The 27,753-nt window shown below is 47.7% G+C and overlaps 1 protein-coding gene across 3 annotated transcripts; it reads right to left on the reverse strand.

The window, feature by feature from the left end:
* Window positions 1-72: 72 nt before the first annotated feature.
* KCTD10 (potassium channel tetramerization domain containing 10) lies at window positions 73-27,527 on the reverse strand. Of its 3 annotated transcripts, none has more exons than XM_055322736.1 (7): window positions 27,467-27,527; window positions 20,727-20,940; window positions 11,895-12,064; window positions 9,119-9,208; window positions 8,734-8,786; window positions 7,480-7,675; window positions 73-2,918 (listed from the first exon to the last, which is right to left on the reverse strand). In XM_055322736.1, the coding sequence occupies exons 1-7, from the start codon at window positions 27,467-27,469 to the stop codon at window positions 2,700-2,702; spliced, it is 945 nt and encodes a 314-aa protein (XP_055178711.1). In that variant the 5' UTR covers window positions 27,470-27,527; the 3' UTR covers window positions 73-2,699. The 3 variants fall into 3 exon arrangements, with proteins under 3 accessions (XP_055178711.1, XP_055178710.1, XP_055178709.1); XM_055322735.1 differs by having other exon boundaries at window positions 9,119-9,205; window positions 27,377-27,490; XM_055322734.1 differs by having other exon boundaries at window positions 27,377-27,490.
* Between the last annotated feature and the right edge of the window lie 226 nt (window positions 27,528-27,753).

Here is a 27,753-nt window from a genome sequence, read left to right on the forward strand (position 1 = left end):
CCATGAACCTCCATCGCACTGGCTGGATTGTGCTAGGTTTCTGAAAAGACCCAGAAAACATTTAAACAGAAGCATTATATGTAACTTTTATTTTACACGTCCACAAATGCTTGTACAACATACAGTGACTACTTCTAACGTTTATAGCATTTTTTTCCATAGCACAAAAAGAAAGGTTAGTGACACACAGGTGTGCTACAGTGATGCTGGGTGGAGCCCTCAGGAGCCCACTTTGCAGAGGGCTGAGTGTTGTTGACATTTGGGTCCTGAGCACCTGCTGGGAGGTGCAGGATCCCACCGAAGCAAAGGGTGGGGTCCCTGCATCTCAGCCAGGCAGCTCATCTGCAACCTATCATAGGGGGGAGGGGACGACGATAGAAGAGGCTACTCCAGGATTGTCTTGGGCACAGGCCCCCAGTCACCACAAACAAGGACCTCTTTGAAAAAACAGCTTGACAAGGGACCAAAAGCTGTTCTCCAACTGTAAGCTCTTACAATGTAATAAAACTTAACTCTTTACCAAATCTTAGGCCAGTGTTTTACTTACATGGCTCTTAAGTACAAATATTGACCTTTGTTTGCCCTTCATGCTATCATAAAATTCAGTTCCTTGTAGAATACATTTGCTAACAGAGCTTGGACCAGCCAACACTGCTGTCAGCTCAAGGCTATGCAGCTAACGGTGTATCATTCACCACGGAATGTTTCAGGAATCTGTTCAGATCCCAGGAAAGCAGAGACTCAAAACTACAAGTGCAAAGTTAAGGAAAAGTGTAAAGACTGCCAGAGACATTAGCTCATATGGTGTGGAAGCCCAAACGAATCCGATTGTTCCACAAACTTACTCTTCACAGAAATATGTTAAAAAACAATTCATATGATGGCTTTTCCATTCCTACAGAAAACATCAGAACTGACATTCACTTTAACTCTCTAAAAAAGTTCAACCCAAACGCCAGGGTTGGTGTTTAAAACTGAAACAGTATATAAAACATTTACGAAACAGTACTTAAGCCCCCCCCCTTTCCTTAGCACTTAATAAAACTCGAATGGCCTAATACGAAAGTTTCCCACACAACAGTTTAAAAGGCATCGACCCCGAAACATGATTTTTTTTTTAAGTTCAGTCAAGATTGTTTTAAAGTTTTATTCTAGGCTTTGCTGCTGGATACAAAATAAAGGCATGCAACTGTCCCAAGAAGGGCAGTGTGTACAAAGCCTAAGCTGTAAAAACCATTTCAAAATATAAACTCGTTTTTTGGAATACACTGTGTCAAAGGCTGCCCATATTAATACCTTTGGTATAAAACAGTAATGTTTCCCTTGAAAAGCAGACAAATCCCATCCATTACCTTACACACGTTCACATCTCCTTGTAACTACTCTACGTAGTCTAGTTGCAACCAGCCACGTCAGTCACCACTCACTTCTGTCCCTTCACAGGCGCAGAGGAGACTGGGAGGTAGGTAACCGAGAACGTCCGTCCTACACGAGCACCATGTGGACAGCCGGGCTCCAGTGCAGGCCCCCTGCGCCCCACAAGCACACATCCCCATCCATAGTCGCACACGTCCCTTAAACATGAACACGAACACTTTATTGGACCCCAAAGGGTCTGCACATCCTCTAACTCTGCTCGCTGTGGCTACTCCATACTGTGTAAAAATCAGAGGCAAAGACAAAAAGGGGATCTCCGGGTGATGGCTGCATCTACAGCAGGGGAGCTACCCTGAGACTGCTGGTGTGAATGGGTTTCCTGCCTGGATGCCAGGCTTGGTGGACAGAGGCCGGGCCACCTCCACTTTCTAAGCAAAAGGCAGGGCTTCTCCTGGAGATAGGAAGCCCAGCCTAACAGGGAAGAAGGCTGAGGAAGAAAGAATAGAGCCCAAGAAGTGACGGTATGCGAGCTCCACTTGTTAAACAGGCCACAAGGCCTTCTAGAAGGGGAGTTGGCCAACAAGAACAGATGCAGGGGGAGCCAGGAACAGAGCCATGCAGTCCCTGCCAGGGCCAGCTCTGCCTTAGCCACGTGAGGTCCTAATAGGCCTGTCCCTCAACAGAGCCGGGCACCCAGAGCTACACTAGAACAATCAGAGGCACGAAGCTCATCAGTCCTATCTTCCGTGCCACAAACTGTAATCATCTACCCACATGAGCTAGAGGTGCAAAGTCCTGGGGCAGAAGGACTTCCGGCAAAGCCCTGGAGCCGGCCCGACCTAGGGCACAGGAACTAGCAGCCAGCATGCTGGGCTGGAGGATTAGGAAATAGCTCAGAGAATCCTCTGGTGGCCACCAACCGCAGGATCCCTCCCGGAGCTGTCAGACTGAACCCCAGGGGCATGCCGCCCCAAAGCCCAAATCATAGTCAACACCCACAAAAATAAATACTGCAAATAAAATTTCTCACATCCACTTCATACCCATTCATACTTTTCTCCGAGAACCAAGAAAGCCTAGCTCCAAAGATTCTCAGATCCCCATGGAAGGGGGAGACCTTGGACATAGCTTGGTCAAGAACGGGGTGCATTCATCTGGGGGAAAGACAGTCACCTGGTCGAGAAATATCAAAATAATCATCTGGCTTGGTACAAAAGTATCTTCAGACTCCAGGGGAAGTGGAAGGTGCCCAAGAGCCTGCAGGAATTGGAGTGAATGACAGGGGAGGAGGGAGGAGGAGGGTGGCTCGCTTGCTTGCTTGCTCACTGGTGGAGGTGGGCCCGGTCATCTGGGCGCTTGATGTGGATCCGCCGCACACGCTCGATCCGCTCTCGCTCCTCGTCTTCATCCAGGTGGTGAGAGCGACCAGCTGCCCCACCCGTGGCTTCCAGGAGCGCGTTGTCAGGTCCTCGGCCGTCCTGGGCCTCGTACAACAAAATATTGAGGGTCTCCTCATAAATACGGGCCTCTGGGAACTCCACCTGCATTCCCACAAAACACAAGGCAGGTAAGTGAGCATCACAAACACATACCCCACTACCTCTACTGCCACCTGGTACTTCCAAGAAGGGCCGCTGGCTCATGCAGGCCCCTGGGATTCCTCTTAACACTGCCATTAGTTTTATAGTAATTTTTGTTTTCAAGAGGCAATACTTACACACAGTGCTTACACAAGAAACAAAAGGGAAACAGTACATCCAAATGTACATTTATACACATGAATATTCACGGACTTTAAAACACACAAAAGGTGGCCCATCACACACTCCTCTGTACCTTTTGTTTTCCCCTAACTTAGGAAATCCTTCCATAGCACAGAATTACAACAATGTAACAATAAAATTAACCAATTAGGTAGTTTCCAACAGGTTTCTATTAATTACAGATCTGCACTCTTGGAGCTGCTCCACACCTTCAGGCAGCCTTTAATGCAGCCCCATGTTTTGAACAGGGACTGGCTGAAAAGGACATGACGCCTCTTGCATGGCAAAGCTGCATGTCTGCTGCTTGCCCTTCGGGGTTTAGGTTCTGTGAATCAGACGGGGCTGTCCAAATGGGCCCTGGGCACTTGACTCACAGGGTGGACACACTCTGCTCTCAAGGCAGGGTTCTGAGGTTCAAAGAGAAACGGAGAGAACACGCTCTACTCTGTCTTTTCTACTGAGGCCACAAAACCAGGAGAAAGAGTGCAGTGGCTGAGGACTGAGACACAGAAATCACAGCAGACAGAGCGGGGGTCAGCGGAGAGGCCAGAGTTTGGAATAATGCCTGGCCAGCAGTGAGTTTACTGCCCAGAGGGAGGTTAACGCAGCCTGCAACGCCGCAATGGTCATCAGCATAGAAGTTCCAGGGGGGCCACCAGAGCCTCCCAACACCTAGAGAGTGTTCCCAGTTTTCCTTTCCTTTTTCTCCATTCTCTTGCACCCGTATCTGTTCCCCCTAAAATCTTGCGGCAGCAACAGCCAGAGCCTGGGGGAGTCCTAACTCTGAAGGGGAACCTTCCTTCCGGATTAGGAGAGCTGTGGTCTCATCAGGATGGAGCAAATTTCTGCTGTTTTTCTCTTGCTTCTTTATGCTGCTTGGCTCCAGGGCCAGATCAGGTCCCAGGCAGTGTGAGGCAGAGTGGGGAACTGCAACCCCACCTTTCCAGCCAGATGACTGAACAAGGGGAGCCCCAGGGAAGCAGGAAGCACTAAAAGATGGTGAAGGAGGGGTGCCTGGGAAAGCAGTGTCTTGAGGTTTTTGCATGAACTCCTGGGATTGAGCCCAGCTGTCCATCTGTCCCTCAACAGCACACCCAGAACTGAGCCATGGGGGAGATCATTGCCCAGGACACAGCCTAGCCCTCGGTGCAGCCCAGGCCTGAAGGCTTTGGAAACAGGGCTGTCACTGGCACTGCAAACCACAGCTGGTTGGAACCTGTGGGCCAAATGCCCACTAAAACAAACAAAATCAATGTGCTTGTTAGAATTTTAAAAAGACCTGGAGCCCTGTAACATTCAGAATACAATTATAAAGTTCCTGGCATAATGAAGAACCAGAAAAATCTCAACTCCTGAGGGAAAACATAATCAACAGATGCCAATGCCAAGTCCAAGCTGACACAAGATGCTGGAATTATCTGACAGAGAGTTGAAAGCAGATATTATAAAAATGTCCCGACAAGGAAGGTCAAACATTTTTTAAATTTAATTTTATTTTTTAAAGATTTTATTTATTTATTCATGAGAAACACAGAGAAAGAGGCAGAGGGAGAAGCAGGCTCCCTGGGGGAGCCTGATATGGGACTTGATCCCAGTACTCTGCGATCAGGCCCTGAGCCGAAGACAGATGCTCAACCACTGAGCCACCCAAGCATCCCAAGGGCAAACTTTCTTAAAGCAAATGCAGACATACGAAGTTTCAGCAAAGAGAACACAGAAGAAAGAAATAAAAATTGTACAATTAAAAAACACAGTAACCAAGATAAACACAAAAACAGAAACCAAAAAAAAAAGCCCCAATTCACCGGCAGTGTGGAGATGACGGAAGAGAGTCTGTGAACTTGAAGACAGAAGAACAAAAGAAGTGATACCATCTGAACAACAGAACAAAACAGACCAACAGAGGGTGGGTTCTGTGCTGTACTACCACTGAGTCCCCAATAAGTCAGAATCCAGAACCAAATGGGATGACGTGTATTACAGATCTACTTAAAGCATACTTTCAGCAAGCCACAGCCTTTCCAGGTGAACCAGAGAAGACATTTAAATAATTAAAAGAAGGGCACCTGGGTGGCTCAGCGGTTGAGCATCTGCCTTTGGCTCAAGGCGTGATCCTGGGATCAAGCCCCATATCAGGCTCCCTGCATGGAGCCTGCTTCTCCCTATGCCTACATCTCTGCCTCTCTCACTGTGTCTCTCAAGAATAAACAAGTAAAATCTTTAAGTAAGTAAGTAAGAAAGTAAGTAAGCAGAGCACCTGAAGGTTGTACCAGGAAAGAAATAGCAATTCAAAAAAACCCCAAAAGAAAAAAACAAAAACAAAAACAAAAAAACCCCAAAAGGAACATCTGCCCAATTACTTGAAACAAGAGAACGTGTATTGGCTCCAAAGTTCAGCTTTGGAGGTATGTGGCAGAAGGAGGCACCCCTATGGGGCAGCCATTCCCCAACATGAACCCCTTAGAAAGCCAGTCACAGGCTTCCCCCAGAGAAAGGAAGAAGCCCTTGGGGACAGGATGGCAGAGCAAAGGGAGCTGTGGCTAGGGGCCCTGGCCTGCCATCCTGGGCCCTGCCTCTAGCCAATTTCAAAAACACAAGCACAGGGCTGCTCTGGAACCTGTTGGCTCATCTACCAAAGGCTCGGATCAGATCGTGTGGTCTCTGAATTCTTTGCTCCCTGTCAAACCGGAAAATGTAAAATCAGTATTTTAAAGTTTAATCAATGCAATGACTATCCTGTTAATATCCAAGGACAAAAGCAGCCCGTGTATATAACAAAACTTAACTGGCAAGAAAGGGAAGTTAGTTACCAGTAGAATTCACAGCCCTATAAAAGTTCACAGGAGAAAAGAGGTGTGGGTGGCTAATGCGGTAAAGAGAAGCAAGCAATTCTGGTCTCCCTGGGATCTTTTGAAAGAAAAAGGAGCCTCGGGATGCCTGGGTGGCCCAGCAGTTGACCGTCTGCCTTCAGCTCAGCATGTCATCCCAGAGTCCCGGGATGGAGTCTACATGGAGCCTGCTTCTCCCTCTGCCTATGTCTCTCATGAATAAATAAAATCTTAAAAAAAAAAAAAAAAAAAAAAAAAAAAAGAGGGAGCCTCAGTGTTTTTCCCTTCCTGGCTCTCTTAAATCAATAAGTATCTTTTGGGATATATTCTAAATACTGATGATACGATGTTTTAAAAGTTTAAAAATGCTTAGAGCTTTGGTGTCTACTTCGTGGTCTCACTCTCTCATTCGTCTTTTCTCCTGAGGCCAGCTCTAGAATCAGAGAACTGTGTACCCCTGGAGCTGCAGTGATGATGGTAGCCTGACAGGGTGGTCTACAGATCTGTGCATGAAAACCTGCCCAGCAGACCCACCGCAAGTCCCTGATCAGGGTTCCCTTAGAAAGGTTCAGAAGAAGTGACAGAGTACACTATAGGATTTTTTTGAAAAAAGAGAAAGAATACCAAGTTGCACAGCCCAAGAAGGGTAAGCAAGCAGAAGACCTGAAGGAGATGAAGTTCAATTCACAGAGGATCAGATCTCCAACAGCACACTGTGGCATGATGTAGCTTTGTAGGATGGCACAGTGACAGAGATCAAGTCCGTCGGTTTGGGAGAGGATGGATGACACAGTGGATCCAGAGTCCAGATCTGTTAGGCAGTTGTGTGCTCAGATGGAAGCCAACAAGCCTGGGAGCTACAGAACGCCCAGCAGGCCTGTGAGGCTGGAGGGCCACTCTAGGTCAGGGGGTCAGAGGACAGACAGACGGCAGTAAGTCGTAGGTCATGACTAGAAGGCCAAGGCCAAGCTCTTAAAGATAGCACGGCTCCTCTGATGATTGAGATGGGAGGGGGCTATGCTGGCGGGAAATGGTGGTACGCGAAGGGTGAGAAACAGCACAGGCAGTGTCCCGTCACTGACAGGAGACCATGCTGGCCTGGTGACAGCGGTAAAAGGATACATCTGAATTGACTTTTTTTAAGGTTTTGTTTTTAAGTAATCCTTATACCCAAAGTAGGGCTCGAACTCACAACCCTGAGATCGAGAGTTGCTTACTCCACCAACTGAGCAGGCCAAGCACCACTCTGAATCCATGTTTATGGCAAAAAGACTGAGCTGCAGTAGGACTGTCCCTGTGTGCCAATTGTCAGAGGAAATACCATTCTGTTTCTCCAAGGCCTGCCTCTGTCCAGGGCCCCAAAAAGCTGAGTATTTTCACAATGAGCAATGATGCGTCAAGGAAAGCCTTTTTAAAATCTCTCCTTAAGTTTTTTTGTTCCGGGGAAAGGGAAACTGTACAAGTAGTATTTCAGACTAGTCACCCAGAGCCACCCCCCTCAGAGCACTTACCTTGGTCTGCTTCTTCTCAGTGGCATAGACAATGGAGGTGCAGCAGACCTCGGCAATCTTGCGGCCCTGCCCATAGAAGGACCAGCAGCAGATCTCATCCCCAATGACGTCCTTTATGAACAGGACCCTTCCATTAAAGCGTAGAGAAAGCTTATCAAAGAGCTCAATGTTTTTCAACATATTGTCGTCAGAATTGCTGCAAGAGAGCATTCGAGAAGGTGAGTGCAGGCTGCTACTAGGTGCAGTTGAGTGTCTCTACATCCCATTCTAAGGTCACCTCTCTGCCGGTACTCTGCTGTAGCCAGGAGGAAATGTGGACAACTTAGGGCCTGTGAGCACAGGCACCAGGTGCAGAGTGTGGAGGCAGCCCCAGGAGTGGCAGAATGCAACTGCTCGAGGAAGGCTCTTCATCTTGGGTCCATTTATGGGTCTTGAGTCACCTCACTAAGCCCTCTGCAGCTGAGACCACATGGTCCCAAGAGCCGTAAGGCATTCTAGAAACTCATGTATGTTGCTAGTGGAAACATAAAATGGTGCAGCTGCTTTGGAAAAACAGTTTGGCAGGTCCCCAAATGACTAACCCTAGAGTTACCGCAGGACCCAGAAATTCCACTCTCAGGTATGCTCAAGAGAAATAAAAACCTTCATGTACACGGAAACGTGTACATGAATGTTTGTAGCAATATTCACGATAGCCCCAAGGTGGAAACCACCCTGATTGTGCACTGATGAATGGATCCACAAAATGCAGTTAATATCCATATGATGGGATATTATTCCACCATAAAAAGGATGAGGTATTGATACACCTGCCACAACAAAGATGAACCTTCGACAATGTGATGCTAAGTGAAAGAAGCCAGCCAGTCACAAAAGGCAATGTACTGTAGGATTCCATTTATATGAAGTGTCCAGTAGACAAATCCACAGAACAGAGAGAAGTGTTTGCCAGGGGGTGGGGTGAAGAGTGACTAGTGGTCTCTTTTAGATGATGAAAATGTTCACAAAGTAGGCACATGGTAATGGCTGAACTCTGTAAATATACTAAAAACCACCAAACTACTATATACTTTAAAAGGGCAGCCTTTATGATATGTGTGAATTCAATCTAGTATCTGTCATCTGCCTCCCCTGGACATCCTTGAGGTACAGAGGGCCACCCTCCCTGGAAGATAACAGGAGGACCTGGGCCTGGCCTGTGTGAGCAGAAACTTTCCTAGCCAATGTGGATAGTTTTTCTCACTGACACCTTACCTGGTATATGAATATTTGTTGTTACTTCTGTTGTAGAGCAGCTTCACGGCTGGCTGAAGGCAGTTATAAAAAAGAAAGAAAAGAGTCACTTGGAGTGGAGGTACTGTGGACTATGGGCTTCCCACAGGGCTGGACCCTACCACCAAGTCAAGGAGGCAGCTAAGCACAGCTGGCAGACTGGGGGATGGTGTGGGAGGGCAGGGAGGGAGACTGTAGGACTCACAATTGGAAGGAGGGGGGAAGACGCGACACAAGATGAACTGCAGGTGCCCATTCTTCATCCCTCCTCAGCCTTGCTCAGGCACGTCTACAGGTTTCTATTTCAAACCTCATTCATGATTTCAATTGCTAAAAAAAAACGGCCACAAGGGTGCCTCCAACATACCTTATTTGAAGTTGCGATAAGTTTCTGCTCTTCCTTGGATGAGGTGATAACAGGAACTTTGCAAAAAGGCTCGTAAGTATCTTTGTTCTGCTGGAACAAAACATGCTTTCAGCCTAGGAGGCCTGCCCAACATCAGATTATTTAGCTGGCCTGCCAGGCAAAGACAGGCTCTGGCAAGGGAAGATGGGACTGCCAGCGCTGGGAAGAAAGGAGTTAGGGTGGGGTACGGCCAAGAGTCGAGTTCTCCAGTAGACGTCTGCTCTTTGGCCAGGGCGCTCAGTAAATCCTAATGATGGTGAGACACATTTACACAGCCCAGGGAGTCACTTAAAAATAAACTCTAAACACAACAGATGAAATATAATATCAGCCATTAAAGCACCCCACTGCAAAACTGTAGAAGAATTTCAACAGTCTAAGCTTATATGGAGAAAAAGATCGGGAGAAGGTAAGTCTGCAGACAAAAGATGTTGAAAATCTGAGGATGGGAAGCAGATGAGGAATACTGAGGGGAAAGAGAAAGCCAAAACGTAAGTTACCAGATGGGAAAGAACCTGAAGTTTTTCAAACAACAGTTCTGACTGCTGGTGGGCAGAGGGCAAGAGCAGGGAATAGCCAGCCCGTCAGCAGAAGCACCAGTGAGACCCCACCACCACCATTACCACCATTGTAGCTGTCGCCGCCGCCAACAGCAAAAGAAATATCTACTCTTCTGGAGTGGTTTGTGGAGATGAGGACAGGGTTGAGTTGCTCTTCTGAAAACAGGGGGGGATTAAGTGAATGGTCCACAAACTAAATGGTGGGCTCCAGCTCCTTCTCCTATTCAGATCTTAAAAGGCAGCCAGTCAGGCTTATACCCAGGCAAGAGAGTGGAACATTCCCCCATGGGGATCTGATCAGTTCAGGGAAAGGCTTACAGGTTCTGACACTGGGAGTCCCTGCTGAAAGAGCCTTATCACCCACCACTAAAGCCCACTGGACAAGAAAGCCCACACACACACATACAGCTTTTCAGAACCTTACTCTTAAATTTTAACAGACCAAAGATCATCAGATTATATGTGGAAAGTCTCTCAATTGTGAGACTGAAACCAAAATAAAGAGGAAGACGGAAGGAGTCATGATGAGGGCAGCAGAAAGAAAACTCCAAGACAGAGGAAAACAGATATGAATCCTATGAAACAAAGTGCAGTGTTCTATATTAAAAAAAGAACACTCAGAGAACATGAAAAGGCTCTTGGAAGTTAGAAATATGAGAACTTTAGAAATGTAAAGTTCAAAAGAAGGGCTGAAAAGATAAAGCTGAAGAAAACCTATGAGAAAGTAGAACAGGAAGATAAAAGCAACAGAAACTGAGAGGGGGTAGTCCTGGAGGTTCCACCTTAGACTAATAGAAAACACAGAAAGGGAACCCAGAGAGCTTGTCTCTAAGACAAAGGAGAACAGATTCACTGGTGTGTCTGAACACACCAATAGGAGACTGACCTTTCTGACCATTTAGGGATGAATCAGGAATATGTACTTAGAAAACCAAGCAGACAAAACAATGAGGCAATCACTAACCCTGGCAAACTGAAAGTTGCATAATAAAGACATTTTTCACTGTATACTCTGAGGCTTAACTGTTAACAATATTTAGAGATCACAAAGTAAACTCTGAATACTGACTTAACCAAAGCTGTGATAAACACTATATTGGGAAAAGAGAAGAAGGAATATGTGTACATAAAAGATTTGTAGTGACTGGGGGTGGTGGTAGTACATGAGCTAAATTTTAATTCTCTGTACACCAGTAGATAATGTTGAAAACTGAAATGAATAGTGTAAGAAATACAAAAGTAAACAGAACTTTTGAAAGAATTAACAGAGGAGGAGCGCCTGGATGGCTCAGTTGACTAAGCGTCCAACTCCTGATTTTGGCTCAGATCATGATCTCAGGGTTGTGAGAATGAGCCCTACATCGGGCTCTGCATTTGGCGTGGAGGCTGCTAGAGATTCTCCGATCCCTTACCTGCCCCCTCAAATAAATAATAAATAAAATCTTCAAAAAAAATTAATGGAGCAAAAAAGTATGATGTGTATACATTTCCTCAACAAACAAAAATGAATTAAAAATACTAACCTAAAGGCTGTAGACTCTCAGGGTAGAGGTGGTATGTGTAAACAATAGCTCCTCAAGGAGGTAGGCAGTATGGGTACTGCTCCAGTGGAGGGCCAGACATGTGGCCTGACATAAGAGCCTCAGGTATACAGATCCAATTCCTATGACAACCTGAAGGGACTCTTCTGATTCTCTGCCATGTTAGAACTTGGCTTGAAATAAATGGCTGCTGGCTATATCCAGAAGCATTTTGGTTTTATAGGGATTTTACTATCATGACTTGATCCCAATGGTCCTTCCCGAGGTCCACCTGAGGAGTGAGGGGTGTCTGAATCTACAGAGATTATATGAGGCTCCCAATGACAACTGGTTGGTTAAGAGCAAGTCCTGAGATGTGTCCAGAAAACTGATTAGGTTTTATACCCCATACTGAAGAGTTTCAATGTACACATGATGGCCCAACATGACAGCGAATGAAAGCCAGAGTGGCCTAAGCATTACAGGGAAGCCTCTAAGGAGTCACTGACCAGAGAAGAGAGAAGTTCCAGGGTTACTTGTGAACTCTTACATCTCAATAAAGTAGGAACTGCCCCCATTTTGTAGAGGACGAAAATGAGGAGAGCAATTGGGCCTGGTACCTCCCAACTCTTACAGGGTAAAAAGGGTGATACCTACTTGTAAGGCTGCCTGGCATTCTTCCACCAGGCCCTGGACCAGGTAGTACTTGGCTTCTGCCAGCAGCTCCTCAATCTCCCGGCGGCTCTCAGGCAAGGGGACCGCCCCGTCACGAAGGTAGTTGAGTATTGTACCAAAGTGTTTCCCACACCGGTCAATAAGGATCCAGCCTGTAGGGGGAGGAGAAAAGGGGGCCTAGTCATATAGGCACTCATCTCTTGGTGCTGAGGACAAATGGGGTGTCTCTTGGCCCCCTCCACCTCCCAGGGAAGAGCAGGATCACAGAGGGGGGAGCAGCACCACCTGCCCAGCCATCAGCAAAAGGCTGACTAAGCCCTGCCTGGGAAGCACTGCAATGGTCTCCAGGCCACAACCACAGACTCGGTTGGTCTCTCAGGCTCTTTTGGATGCCAGAACCTCTGAGGGCCTAAAAGTGTGTTTCTAAAATATCCTCAAAAATCCCTTAGACATCCCAAAAGTACACTACACTTGGATAAAATGGGTCCAAATGACCACACAACTCAATGGTAGGGGAAAAGCTTGAGGTAAAAATATCTACTCTCCCTCTTTCTACAGTGTTTTTTTTAGATTTCCAAATAACAGAGCCACTTCTAAGGAGGCAGAAGACTGCAACCTCTGGCTCCCAAGGGGGATCCCTGACACTCACCAATACCACCCCAGGATGTTCCATCTTTAACTCCCCCAAATAAGTACTTACTGGCTAGTGACAGCCACTGGAGAGAAGATGGTAAACCAGAAAGAACTTGTCCTAGGCAGTTCAGTTTAGCATGGGGAGATGGAATTTGTTTTCATTAACTATAGGAAAATGTGTCAACTGCTGAGCCCTTTAGCTTCTTGATGACCTCTCCATTTGGGGGGTCTGGGCTGCTATACCTCCACTAGGCATCTCCAAGTTTTCACAATTCCTCTTCAGAAATGCCAATATTATAGAGGGGGGTGTGTGTGTGTGTTACTTGTAGGAGGAAATAATACTAGAGCTTGAGAAATGGAGGGACATAAAAGGAGAGGTAGGGATGAGGCAAAGACCTGGTATGTCTTGAGATGACAGGAGGCTTCAGAAAGTAACCAGGTTGTAGAGAAGTACCCCCTCCCCCAGTCCAGTAGGGCAACCCCAGTGAGGGGCTTCCCCAGGTCTCCTGTCCCCTGGGGTCAGGTGAGAGGATACCAAAGCACAGGGCATTTAGGTTTAAACAGGAATCCATAATTTTATTCCCTCTTTCCTTGTCCATTGCTCAGTTTGGGAGAAGGGGCCCACACTTAACACTTTTAACACCATGGTGTTCTGCCCCAAGTCCTCCGCAGAATCCCAGACTCTGGCTCAGACACAAAACCCAAGAGCAGCAAAGACACCTCTTTCATATCCAGAGTCACAAGGCCACCCACTGCCCCCTTCCCCAATCCAGCCTTGACAAGATGTTCTCAGGGTTATAGGGCAATATATTTATTTGGTATTTACAACAATCACTAGGAGTTTTGTGAGGCCATTTCGATACTCCCATCCTACAAAGTCCTCAGCCCATGGCTCCTGGACCGTTGGTTAAAGGTCTGGGCTTGTCTCTCCAGAGGCTTTCGCTTGGTACTTCCACAGTGCTATGGCTTCCTGAGTACAGTGAGAAGAGTAATTCCCAGTGTGGCAAACACAATGCAAATGCGTGGCCTGAAGTCAAACTCTGGTTTCAAGGAAGGAAGAGGCCTTCACAACCATGGTAAATCACACCACCCTGACAGTGACTGCTGGACCTTATCCCACTGCTTTTTTCTACATTTGAGATAATCAAGTATGGATGGAGTATCAGTCATGTAGCTCAGATGCCCAAAGGGGGTCCTGAGCAAGCAACATAAATGAGTGTAGATGGGTCTGGGCCCAGAGGCTGACTAGAGAGAGCACGTGCCCTGCTCCTGGGGGATAGGAGATGGAGAGGCTCTTCTCAATTCAGCCAAGAACTGCTGGGCAGGAATGTGGGCCTAGGGCTGCATGAGATTTTGATATTCTAAAGAGAAGCCAGAAATGCAGATTTCTCCGGGAAACCTCCTGATTTTTAAACAGTGGTAAACCAAGAGGTCATCAATCCATTCTAGGCCAAGGAAAACCCATCTGCAGGCCACCCTGGGCATACAGACCAGCATTTTGCGACCTTTCTGCTACCCTGGATCAAGTACTTTTCTTCCAATGAGTGGACAAGGTGTGGAAGGACCATACTATCTTCCCAACCGTTCTTTTAGAAGGAGGCTCAGTCCCCTGCACCATCCACAGATAACAGAGCCTCAGAGAGGTTCAGGGACATTCCTAAGTTGGAAAGGCAGAACTGAAGCAAGTAAGAAGCAAGTAAGAAATTCACAGGAAAGCTCCTTCCACCCGAACTGAGAAGACAAGTAGAGCCTCAGTCTTCAGAGGAAGGAATGGCAACCTTAATTTAACTCAGCAACCCGGGGAAGAAAATGTCCACGTTCCACCTTTGACGCATGGATAACTTAGCTGCTCAGAAAGAGCAGGAGCCCCTGAAATCAATTATCCAAGTGACAGTCCAGAGTTTCCATAAACGAATAGGCAGACCGTGACATTGGGCTCCAGCTCAAGAATGCTGTCAGGAAATGCTTGCGGTGAAGGAATCATATTTTAGACAAATAAGGGCAAAGGAGCCGGCGGGCTCGCCAGGAGGTTTCAATTAGCATTCTGATTTTAAAATATTTCAGTTGCTTTCAAAGCCGGAATCGACCCCTTTGAAACAGCTCAAACGCCTACCATGTAGGAAAGCAAATGGAAGTTAAGCAGCTCCTTGCTTGTGGAGAGCCTGTCCCACTGCCACGGAGCATGCAGGCTTTTTCAGAAGTCTACACAAGTCAGGGCAGCCTCGTGTCTGGCGGCCCATCCAGCAAGGCTGAAGAGCATAAGAGGCAGGTGCAGCCCTGGAGGCTCTGGAATGGTCTGGGAGGTGCCACACAACCCAGTGGTTAAGAGCAAGGGCCTATATTAGAAATCCAGTTCTGCTGCTTTCTTGCTGGATGACATGGGTGCTGCACCAAATCTCTCTGTCCACCAGTTTCCTCTCCTAAAACTCGTACCCCTGAGGGCTGGCACAAAGGCATGATGAGAGAATGTATGGGACACACAGCATAACTCCTAAGGTTTATTGGCAGCACTCAAATGAGGTCTTTGACATGAGCCCTTCCCGCATCTCTTCATCATCAGTGGAGAACAGAGTGGCGGCAGTGTCCAGAAGGGGCACATTCCAGCCCTCAGGAGAGTCTGAGTGGCTTTCAGGGTACCCCAGAGAAGGCTTCTCTCAGGGACAGGGGATTGGGCCACAAGGCTTGCCCTCTCCCAGCCCCTTTCCCTGCCTCCACTTCCATGGACAGGGCAGCAGGGGCTTCATAGACCTCTCCCTAGCATCCCAAGATTTTTATACTCTATTTCTGTTCGTAAGTCACCAGAGGTGCTTGTTACAAATTCAATTCTAGGAAACTGCCTCATTCTGATTCCAGAGAATCAATCTCTGGGGCAGGGCTTCTCAGCCTCGGCACTACTGACATTTTGAACCAGATCATTCTTTGTTACGTAGGGCCTATCCAGTGCATTGTGTGGTATTTAGCAGCATCCCTGGCCACTACCCACTAGGGGCCTGCAGCATTCCCACCCCCAAACCGTGACAACCAGAAATGTCTCTGGACATTGCCAAACGTCTCCTGGAGGTCAAAATCATCCCTGGTTGAGCACCAATGAGGTAGATCAAAGACCTAAATGTAAAAAATAAACAATGTAAAAACTTTAAGGTATTAAAAAAATACCATTAAAAAAGCTTTAACAAGTCACACTGGGAGAAAATATTTACAACATAAAATCACAAAGAAATGGATCCAGAATATATACTTTTATAAAGCAAGAAGATGATAAAGGAAAACAGGAAAATGTGTAAATAAAATGCAATCACGCAGCTCTATGATGAAACACAAATGACAAGAAGATACTTAACACTAGAAATTAGGAAATGTTAAATAAAACCACAGAGTACTAGATCATAACCATCAGATTGGCAATAATTAGAAAGTTCGACAGTGCCCAGTGTTGGCACAAATTCAGACCATGTGGGGAGCATAAACAGGGACAACAGCTAATACTAACCAAGCCACGGATGTCATCCTGGAATCCTCTCCTGGGAATAAACTCCCGGACAGAGCTCCCAGTGGTAGATAAGAGCTCAATGCTACAGCAACTGAGGTGGCTGGGTCCAGAGCCTGTTCACTTACCAAAATAAAAATATGCCTTCCTGTGTGTGCCATATGTGGCAAAGGTGGGAAGCTCTGCCATAGAGAAGATAGAGAAGCTCATATATCCCGGAGAGTGTTCAAGAAAGGTAATATTCCAAACAGTGAACACTGGAAGCAATCTAAACAACCATCACCAGAATATAGATCCATAAACTACAGTATATTCCCAGAATGGAACACTTAGCAGGAATGTTTGACCTAGATGATTCCATCTCAGAAGCATAATGCTGTGAAAGCAAAGAGATGACAATGTTACATCATTTATACAATGTTGGAAAACACACCAAGGACACATTGTTTAGGGGCAGAAACAGTATAGCAAAAGTAATTCACTGACAGATTCAAATCAGTGGTTTTCATCACTGGTCACACATTAGAGTCTCCTGCAGAGCTCCTGAAAAGTCCTAACGCCCCTTAGAGCTAGCTTTCTGGGAGGTGAGAGTGTTGGGGAGAACCCAGGCATCAATCTTGAAATTCCAGCTGAGTCACTGCACCACAGACGTTGAAATTCACTTAGTGACCCCCAAGGTCAGGCAAGTGGTTAACTTCTGGAAGGGAGAGAGGCAAACAAAGAATGTAAAGAGAGGCGCCATCAGCCCAGGTAGCATTTTATTCCTTGTCTGAGTGGGGGTGATGTGGAGAACAAAGGCAAAAGAAATGCAGAAAAAAATGAAATCTCTTTACAACTTTCAACTCATTGACAAGCTGACCTAAGACAGGCAGTGAACTTCCTCCAGGAACTCAACTGCTTCTCTATTAATACTTTGCTAGGGGCAATAAGCAACTTGACATTAGCCTGACCTCCAGGATCATCTTTAACATATAAAAATCCCTTTGGAAAACTCCTTTATCTCTACCCCTCTCCTTCCTTCCCCCTCCCCCACTATATGTGGGCAGTCATCCTCTAAACATAAGGCCCACTGAAAGATACCTGAAGATCTCATGACTAAGGGTTAAGCACATAGTAGTAGTAAATGACCTTAACAGCAGCTAGCTCCTCAAGGTCCTGGAACTCTTGCTTCCAAATTCCTTAGAGACTTCTGCTACCCCTAACCCCTCCAAACTTGAAAGTAGATAACCAGCCACTCCTCACAACCCTGGAGCAGCTCTTTCTGCCCCTGGGGTCCTGTCCCTGTGGCTTTAATAAAAGTCACCTTTTTTACACCAAAGATGCCCCAAAAATTCCTTATTGACCATTCACTCCCAGCCCCAACATTTCACAACAGGGGCACAAGGGAGTTTGTTTTATTCATCACATTTTAAAAGCTCCCAACGTATTCAGAATTTTACAGAAGAGTGCATTCCGATTTAAGCAGGAAGTATGGAGATCTTGCGGAAACCACCAGGTACTACAGTTTCCCACATACTACACTGACTTCCCCACTGGATTTCAAGGGAATGTGTGCTGATAAGATCAGTGACTCTCTTCTTTAATCTGGTTCACTCATACTCCCTCATTCCAGAAACATTAGCAAGAGACCAGAAACAGAGAGTGGGGGGTGGGAAAGCACTGTACCAAAGAGTAGGGATGAAACAGGCAACTACAGGTGAGTACTGAGGCAAAACTCTTATTAGGGAAGGTACCTCCTCAATCCATGCGACAAGGAATTAGGCAAAAATTCCAGTATTACAGGGACTGCACCTTTCGGGGGGCGGGGGGAGTCCACGAAAGGACTCCCTAGAAAAGTCATCCTTCAGGAGTAAGGTACAAGTGTAGAGCACTCATCCCCAAGGCCAAATGGGCCACTTCTCCCCAAGACACTGCTAAGATCTGCTTGCTTCTCCAGCACCCCCATAGCGCCCCTCCCTCCACCTTGACACTCCACCAGACAGGCTGCAGCAGGAGTGAGCAGTCCCCACAGACTGAAGTCTCCCAAGTCTCCTAACTGCCAGGCACTCCCATTAAGAACAGTGATAAACTGAGCTGTTAGAAATCCCTGAAGGATGCCCGAGAAATCCACTGCTTCTGGGGTGAGGTCTGGGGCCCAGGGTGGGTGGCAGATTCTCTTCTGCTCCATGCCCTCCTGCCTGTTTGCCTTTTGTACTGTGTGTGTCCAATCTGTGAGCAGGGAAGTTGACAGTAAGTGGGTTTGGGGCCCCGGCTCTGGCCCAGGGTAATAGTTACAGCTAAGAGTATGTGGCATTTAATTTAGACTCATTTGTCACTTACTGGTAATGGGACAGGAGCCTTGGTTCTCCAAGAGCTCAGCCCCCACGCCAGGTTCTCCCATTGCTGTATCCGCTTGCCTCGTGGAGGTGCACTTGCTATTCTGGCCTGTTTGTGGCAAACATCACTGCAGAGCACAGTAAAGTCCATGGTGCAGCTGTGACAAGCAGGACATTTACGCTAATTTGTAGACCCGAGGGTGTATGTGAGGGAGCACTCAGGCCACCAGGTCAGGCTGTGCGGCATACTCACCAGGGGCCAATGGGATTGGGCTGCCTGGCACAGTATGGGCTGGAAGACCAGACACAAAGCTGGCGGTTGACCCATAAGGCTGATGCACTCAGGCAACCTGACCTGGGGGCTGAGCCCTTGGAGAACCAAGGCCTGCCCAGAGTAAGAGCCACTCAGCCCTGGGCTCAGTAGCTGCTTCCCCCCATCCCCCACCAGCTTTCAAAAAGGATCTTTCACTTACTGAAAGTTAGCAACAGTAGCACCCCTGGTAGGGTCAAAATGAAGGGTAAAAAACACTCATAAAATGCAGCATGGTGAGCTTTTCATGACAGGCTGGGGCTCTAGCGGAGCCCTGTGAAAACGGCCAAGGTCAGAGTGCCAAAGACAGCCTTTCTTCCCTGGCGGCACCAGGAGTCCAGGGATCCTGGCGGCACCACTGGGAATGGGACAACCTCCAGTAGCTGTTCAGAAGCCCAAGCAGGACCCCTGATACCATCCCTGCGTCCTTCCACTAGGGGATGGAAGAGATTGAGGACCAGCTCTTCCTCGGCATGGCATCAAGCCAGCAAGGGCTTCAAGGAGATGAGGCTCCAACTTTGCTTCCAAAGGGACTCCGCCGCTTTTCCTGAGCCCCACCAGAGACCGGGTAGGGCTGAAGAAAAGCTACAACAATCCTGGGTTCTCAGATAAGGTCTATTTCCTTCTGCAGCTGGAGCACTATTGTCTCCGTCTCTACAAATACTCCTCAGCGATGCTGGGTGTGGCTCTGCAACGGGGATCCTCCCACTCATAAAACACTCTGCTTTCTGGGGAGACACACAGAAGGAAGCGCTGGGGCACAAACCTCATTTATCTGATGTTTGGCCAGAAATCCAAGTTCTCAGGAAGCCCAGGGAAGCAGAACCTCAAGCCCCACAGCCAGGTCTTGTCCAGGACGCCGAGGGAAACACCCTAACTAGTGCACAGCTCACGCTTCAGGTCTGCAATCCCACCTGCTTGTGTCAAAACTCGCCCACCTTTCCAGGAACCAACGTCACATGGAAGGCAGAGGCATTAGCATGACAGTCAACCTCAGAAACAGGTAAGGCAGGGTGCAGCCAGGCTGTGATCTGGCCAGGTCTTAAGCAATCGCAGGCCAAAGAAGAAAGGATGGTGCCATCTTTAAACCTCACATGACCTGCCCTGTCAACCCAGCCAGGCAAGAATGTCCCCCTTGCCAAGTCCTTTCAGATTATTCCAGGTGGGTAGAAAGCAGTTACGGTAAGATCATTTAAAAAAATTCTTTGCCTTTCACAAACGTGACATCCCAGAAGAAAACGGAAAGAAACATGCACTAAATGTACGTGTATTGAATCCCACACCAACAGCCCCACGAGGTGGGTATCCTTGTACCAATCTCACCTCGTTAGGAGCACTGGCTACCACACAGGAAGCTGAGACTTAAGTCCAGCTCTGTGAGCTTTTGTCAGGCCACCATCCCGGGAGGACAAGGGTCCAGAGAAGACATTCATGTCTGTCTGTCTCTGTTTCTCTCTCTTATTTCACTCCAAAGTCACAGAACCATCACTGAGAACTGGCAGGGGACCAACCAGGGCAGCTAGTCCAGCCACCACTTCACAGAGCTGAGGCCCAGTGGAATGGGCAAGTGACTTCCTCAAAGTCCCAGGGCAAATTGACAACTAAATCAAGACTATGAGGGGATCCCTGGGTGGCTCAGCGGTTTAGCGCCTGCCTTTGGCCCAGGGCGTGGTCCTGGAGTCCCAGGATCGAGTCCCATGTCGGGCTCCTGGCATGGAGCCTGCTTCTCCCTCTGCCTGTGTCTCTGCCTCTCTATGTCGATCATAAATAAATAAACAAACAAACAAATAAATAAATAATAAGTCAAGACTATGAGTCCCCACCCAGGTAACTTCAACTCCTCTTCACGTCTCGGCCTTTATGTCACTCTATCAGGGAAACCCTCCTTTACGATATCCCCTCATTTGGATCTGGTATCCCAGTTCCTCACTCTCAAGGCTCCCTGAGAGCACATTTTCTCAGGAAATCTGTACCTATGTGGACAACTGCTCATGTAATGTTGGCCTTCTGGAACTAGAAGAAAGTCCTCAACCACAAACACATCCTCAGAGCCTGGAGGGTAACCTTACCTTCACTGTCAGTGAGTACTTCCATGCGCCCGCTGAACATGGCTTTCAGCATGGTGTCCTGCTTGGTCAGTGTCTGCATGGTGGTGTAGTAGAGGGCCCCGCCCACATTCAGCTTTACGTACTTAGAGCTGGGACTCGTGCCCTTGAAGGAAGTGGTGCGGGTAGCAGCCGCTGGCACCGCTGAGCTCACCACACTTTCTCCTGACATCTCTTCCTGCCAGTAGAGAAGACACAGGGTCACCAGGGTCACAGCACCAGGCCTGCTTTACCTTTTAGCCTGTGGGCTGAATCTGGCCTCCAGATGTGTTTTGCCTGGCACAAGTATATACCGCATTTAAAACTTCTGGATGGCTGCCAAGGTTGACAACACAAGAAGAGTTCACACACACACACACACACACAAAAACCCAAAAAACAAAACAAAAACAAAAACCTAGCTTTTCTGAACATCAGAGGTCAACTGGGCCACCAGGGTGCCCACAACTGGTGGGAACTGGGTATTGGCTGCCCCAAACCCACCCAGATAGCCTCATATGCTGACCTCACCTGCTGACCCTGCAAGAACAAGTTTACCACTAACTCTTGTGCTGTGAGGACTTCCGTTCTGCATGTTCCACACATAAGCGAACACCTGGATGCATCCTAAAGCAGCTTAAAGCACTGCCCGGGTCTCTCTCAGTTTCCTTGTCATGCACCACTCAACAGCTGAATTCCAGATGAAATAAACTTTTATATAAATTGAGTGGGATCCCAACTACCACTCCTAATCCTTCCTGTAGGGGCAGGGGGAGGTTTCTCAGGACTACATGACAGACATTAAAAACCCTTGGAAGCAATTTACTGCAAAATTAGAGACTTCCTGTACTAGTGCCACCCAAAACAGCAAGATCTGAGGACAGTCTCCTTAATGGCACTGCCAGTTATGTGTCCATCACAAAGCAATGGACATATTATCTGACTTAAGAGGCTTTCGAAAGGAGATTGGTAGCTGGTACCTATGTACTCAAAGAGAATGTTTCTTTTATAGGTAAAATTCTATGGCTGGAGATGTCCCAGAAGTGGGCTGATTCTTTACGACTCGGGCACAGCAGAGGTAGCAGCCCCCTGACAGCTAGGGACCTGGCCTGGCACTCTTATCGGGGCTTTATGTTTACCGCTGAACACAGACGATTCATATAGCACGTCACCATCTGCCAAGGCCACTCAGTGCCTGATGGATCAAGACATAAACAGGACTACTCCATAATTATGTCTGAGTACAGACTAAAACAAGAACATTACCCAAACATCACCATATCCTGACCAATCTGACTGACTCACTGTCGCTTCTTTAAGTTAGAGCTTTAGCCCCATTCCATTCTCCCCACTTTCAACATAGGAATTATGAGACCCAATCACGGAATTAACTCTTCTTCCTGACAGCATTCAGTACAGTGCAAAACCTCACTTCCCTGAATCCTCCCCAAAATCATACAAGGCAAGCCCCAATCCCTCTGAGATCCCCCAGGGTTCTCCCTCATTGTCACAAGGAAATAAACCCAACTTTGACTATCAGCATGCTCCTGCGGGTTTTGACAGCACACAACTTTAAAAAACTATACCCTGACCCTGAGAAAGGATTTCTTTTTAAAAGATTTTTTAAAAAATATTTTTAAAAATTTATCTGAGACAGCAAGAGAGCTCATGAGCAAGGGATAGAGCAGAGGGAGAGGGAAAAGCAGGCTCCCCACTGAGCAGGGAGTGCAACATGGGCTCTGGAGGAGCCTAAGGCAGACACCCAATCACCTGAGCCATACAGGCACCCCAAGGATTGTTTTTTAAATTCTCTACGCCTATCTTGTTTGGATCTCCCACAGTTAATATGAATTACATTTATAACGGGTAAACACAAAAGTTATTTTTCAACGGGCAAAGGGACTAATGCTGTCCATCGTTCGGTAATAGAGGCAAGAGCCAACCCTCCTCTTGATCTCCATCCACCCAAAAGAGCCGCCTGGAAATCATCCACTAGGGGACTCATGTCAGGGCCCTGCAGGATGGCACAGGAAGAATGGGCTCCTGGAAAGAAAAGTATTTTCTCAAAACAGTGTTCTTGCTTCATCAAGTGACTATATCCCAAGAAGGTACATTTTTCAAAAGCTTAAGCTTAACTCACCTGGGCTCTCTGTGACCGAATGCCAGAAATAGAAGGGGTAATAAGAAAGCAATGCCCCTCCCTTCCAGTGTTCCTTTGAAATCAGTCCCCAGAAACCCTGCACTAATGATTATCACCAACCATCCCCCCACCCCAGAAATACTCTGTTCATGGGATGATAGAAGTAGCTGGAGAGAAGAAAGAGTTTCTCAAAACTTTAAATACCTAGGGAAGGGGAGGAAGGTGAAGGCTTACAGGTGTGAGGCTTGGGGGTTTTTCAGTTAGGGAAAACTGCTCCAAAATGTAAATACTTTTTAAAGCACCCTTTCAGATCTAAATTTACACAAAAATACGTGTTTTGGGAAATGGTCTAGCATTTTGTAAGGCACCTATGAAACAAAAAAGGCATGAAGTATACTCCAATGTACTTTTACTTTCCAATACCTTTTTAAAGTTAACTTGCATGCAACAGAGTATATGCACAAAGTGCACAATTTGAGGAGTTTTGGACAGTATATGCATCTGTGTAACCACCACTCTAATCAAAATAGAGAACATTTTCATGGTTCCAGAAAGCCCCTGGATGCCCTCTTCACAGAAGGTACCATCATCTCTACCACCACATACAACATTTAAAATCCAAACAATGCTGGAACACCGCCATCGTTATTTCCAGCTTGTAGATTTGTGGGTTTTTTGTTGTTTTTTAAAAGATTTTTATTTACTCATGAGAGACACACACACAGAAAGAGAGAGAGACAGAGAGAGAGAGAGAGAGGCAGAGACACAGAGAGAAGCAGGCTCTATGCAGGAACCCAATGCAGGACTCGATCCCGGGTCTCCAGGATCACACCCTGGGCTGAAGGCAGGTGCCAAACCGCTAAGCTACCCAGGCGTCCCTGGCTTTTAGATTTGGATAGCACATCCCAGAGTTGTTCCCAAAGTGCACTGGCACTGGAGGTGGGTCAGTGACAGAGCAAGGACATGGGCAGGTCCTGTCTGGGCTTGAGCCCATCATTTTCCCAACATTCGTACTTGAGATATACAGAGCTGGAATACATAAATTGAGAAAGGAGTGCCCCATCCCTCCTTCTTCATCAAGTACAAAACAAGCTTTGAAAAGAGATGGGCAGCAATGTGTGGCTAAGAGTTTAGGTTTGCAAGTCAGATGTGAGTTTAAGTACCCAGTCCTGCCATTGACTGACCAGTTGTGGGAGCCTAGGCAAATCATCTGAGTCTAGCCCTGTCTAGCGGAACAACAGCAGTGTCTCCCTCTCAGGACTGTTCTGAGGGATGCCACAGAGTACTCAGCATGGTTTCTGGCTTACAGCAGCAAAGACTCACGTTATGATTATTCAAGAATGCTCTCAGAGTCTCCAATTATCTTTTCTCTGAAGACCATTTCCAACTCTACAGACACCCACCAGAATCGCTAAGAGATAAAGCAGAAACCATCTTGATCTAGCTTGAGACTCCAGAATAGGCAAAGAAAGCTCTGAACCTTTCTGGAGCCCACCCTTCTAAAGGTCAGTCACCTCAATACTGGGAATGGTCTTTGGTTGAAAGATAGTCTGACTGTTCATGTCTCTGAGCCCGTATTGCACTGAGCTAAGGACACAAAGCAGCAGACACTAAGCCTCCCCAGCACATCTCTCTACAGAAGACTCCTCAGCCACTGCTACCAGGATCCTGCTTTTTTTTTTTTCACTTGTTTCAAAGTTTTGATTTCATCATTAATGAGGTTGGGGAGGTGAGGCAGGAGAGAGCAAAACTGGTTACAAAAAACAAAGATAAAATTAATACTTGAGGTATTGGTTATGGATTCTATTCAATCTGAAAATTTTAATCCAGTTAGATCTTCCCCGAGTATCCTATTGCTGACTCTAAACAGTGGCTCTCCCCTTAAAAAAAAAAAAAAAAACACAAAAAAACCTGACATCAGAGTCCTATTCATGTAAATTCTGATGTTAGCTGATCTAGGGGTATGGCCTGAGCAACAGAAATTTTTTTGACTCCCCTAGGTGATTCCAACGTGCAGCCAAAATTGCAGCCCACCACTGTAAATAGTTCTGTACACCTATGCACTTCATCATCTTGAAGAAGCTCCCCCAAACTCCTGTTCTATTGGCCCAGTGAATTCCTGACCACACATAAAAATAAACCAGAGCATCATAAACAAAAGCCAGCCCCTATTTCACAGCCTCAGAGCCACAGACAGGAAGCAACTGTATACATGCTTAAAAAATAAAAATCAGCCCAAGGAAGAAAACTGTTGACTTGAAAAGAGGCAAGTACAATAGGAGAAAAAGGCACCACTCCCCTCACCCTTGGGTGTTTTCCATACAGCTCTCTGTGGAAACTGTCTCCATTGTGTGTTGGGGGAGACGTGCGTATGGAAGGTTGGATCAGAAGTCTGAGAAGCCTAGGCTAGTCTCAGTTCCACCACTTCCTGTGTGAGGTTCAAACAAGTGTTTTGAGTCTCTGTTTCCTACCTTGTGAAACGAAGGTAAAGCCATAATCTTCAAAAGAACCTTCAGGGAATCAATGTTTGAATACTTGGTACCTGGCCCTTAGTGGAGTTTCCCTTCTGTCCCTCAAACTTAAGACCAGAGGTCCCAGCCCTGGCTGTATTACAGTCACCTGGATGCATATAAAAGTACCTATGCCTGGGCTTCACCCCAGGCCAATTAATCAGAATCAGAGGGGGAGGGAGCAGCTCAGTTGTATTTAAGAAGTTCATGGGGCACGTGGGTGGCCCAGTGGCTGAGCATCTGCCTTTGGCTCAGGTTGTGATCCCGGGGTCCTGGGACTGAGTCCCATGTCAGGCTCCCTACATGGAGCCTGCTTCTCCCTCTGCGTGTCTCTCATGAATAGATAAAATCTTTAAAAAAAAAAAAAAAGCAGCAGCTCTTCAGGTGATCTAAGATGTGGTCCCAGCTAAGAGCCACAGAGCTAAGGTGCTCCTTTAACCAGCTTGATCTAAGAGTCACTGCCTTTTAGCTAATTATAAAACTTCCCCAAACTAAGGGCATTTCCACAACTCAGGAAAATCTGCTGTTCCACTTCAACCAAACTGCATTAAATCAGCCACATAACCGTGGCATTATTTTGCATCCAAAATTTGTTTATGGGGCACTACTGCTATTTCCAATTGTTCTGCTAAATTACTTTCCCTCCCTCTGTGTATCATGCAAACTACTGGCCTATTTCTCCCAGAGGATCCAGCGAGGATGACGTCACCAATCCCACTTTTTAGGGGAGAAAAATGAAGAATCAGAACTACAAGGTTTCTCTGACTCAGGCTCCTTTCATTACATAGCCCAAATCAAGAAATCATTAATCTCCCATTAACAGGGCGTGTTAAAACAGATTGAGGGGTCCAACCCCCAGATTGATTCAGTGGTCAGTGATAAGGCTTGAAAAATCTGGTCATTTCTAGGACACGTGGGTGGCTCAGTGGTTGAGCGTCTGCCTGGTTGTGTTGATCTGTGGCTCCCCTACAAGGAGCCAGCTTCTCCCTCTGCCTGTGTCTCTCATGAATAACTGGATGGATGGATGGATGGATGGATGGATGGATGGATGGATGGATGGAAGGAAAGGCAGGCAGGCAGGCAGGCAGGAGATTTGACGGTTTCTAACAAGTTGCCAGGTGATTCTGCAGCTGCTACTGCCAGTCTGGAGGTCAGTTTAAGAACTGCTGGTTCGTGCCTCCTTCCCTGCAGGTGGTCCTTATTTTGCATAAGATGTAGCAAAATCAGATACAGGTTGGCTAAGTCGTCTTCGGCAGTGTTCCAAGAGGCGCAGGAGTAAGAGAGCTAGGCTAGACTCCGGTCATTCCCAGCCGGGCCAAAGAGCCATTTCGGGAACAGACCCTTCAAGGATCACACGCATGCAGAAACCTTCCGACGGCCGGGTGACAGCCGGAGATCCGTTCCGAACTCCCTAGGTGTGGCCGCTTCGGGCTCGGACGGAAGTGACTGGATAGGGACCAAGGCGCGGGCTGAAGGCGCCGGCGTCCGAGGCCAAGGTCCCTGGTGCTCAGGCCCCCGCCATCCCTCCCCTCTCTTTCCTCCCTGCTCTCCCCCAAACACGCCCTCGTGTTCAGAAGCACCTGGAAGCTCCTTCTCCAGTTTCCCCGGAACCGAGAGGCTGCAGCCCAACTTCCAAAGACCCCCCCAAACGCTTCGCCCCAAGGAATCCCACGCCGCTCTCTAAACCTAACCGTTCTCTTGCGCAATGCCCTCCCACCCTCACTTTCCACCCCAGAGTCCATCTTCGACAACCCCTCTTTGTTCTCTCCACATTCACCGACCCAGTGGGTCCTCAAGACTCGAGAGACACCCCCAGCTCACCCACACGTATCTACTCCCCCAAGCCCAGATGCTCTATCCCGATCCCCAACAGCCAGGGGCACCCCCCCCCCCGTCACTCACCACAGCCCTTCCCCCACCCCGGACCCCCCCCCCCCGACCCATCGGCCTCTCCCTTTTCGCGACGGCCCCTCCTCGCGACCCACCCCTCCTTGGCTCCTTCCCTCTCCGCTCTGCTGCTGCCGGGCTCTCGGGGCCGCCCAGAGCCCCCCGCTAGTGGGCACCGCCCTCCCTACCATGAAAAGTCGGAGGACGCAGGAGTCTCCAAACTCGGACTGAGAGGCAGGAAACACCCAGCTCGCGCAGGCGGGGGGCAGAGGCGGGGCCGGGGCGGGAACTTCCGCTGCGCCAGCGCGCTTCCGCCCCGCAGAGCGCGCCTTCTTAAAGGGTCCGTCGTAAACCTACACGTCGGCCGCGTTCCCTCCAGCCTCTGCGGCTGGAGTGGGTGGCATCACCTCTGGGCTGGGTCAGGCATTAGCCTGATGAGAGGTCCATTTCCCCTCCCACCTTCCAGAGAAGAGGG

This window comes from Nyctereutes procyonoides, unplaced genomic scaffold, assembly GCF_905146905.1.
Source record: "Nyctereutes procyonoides isolate TBG_1078 unplaced genomic scaffold, NYPRO_anot_genome, whole genome shotgun sequence".
Taxonomy (NCBI): Eukaryota; Metazoa; Chordata; class Mammalia; order Carnivora; family Canidae; genus Nyctereutes; species Nyctereutes procyonoides.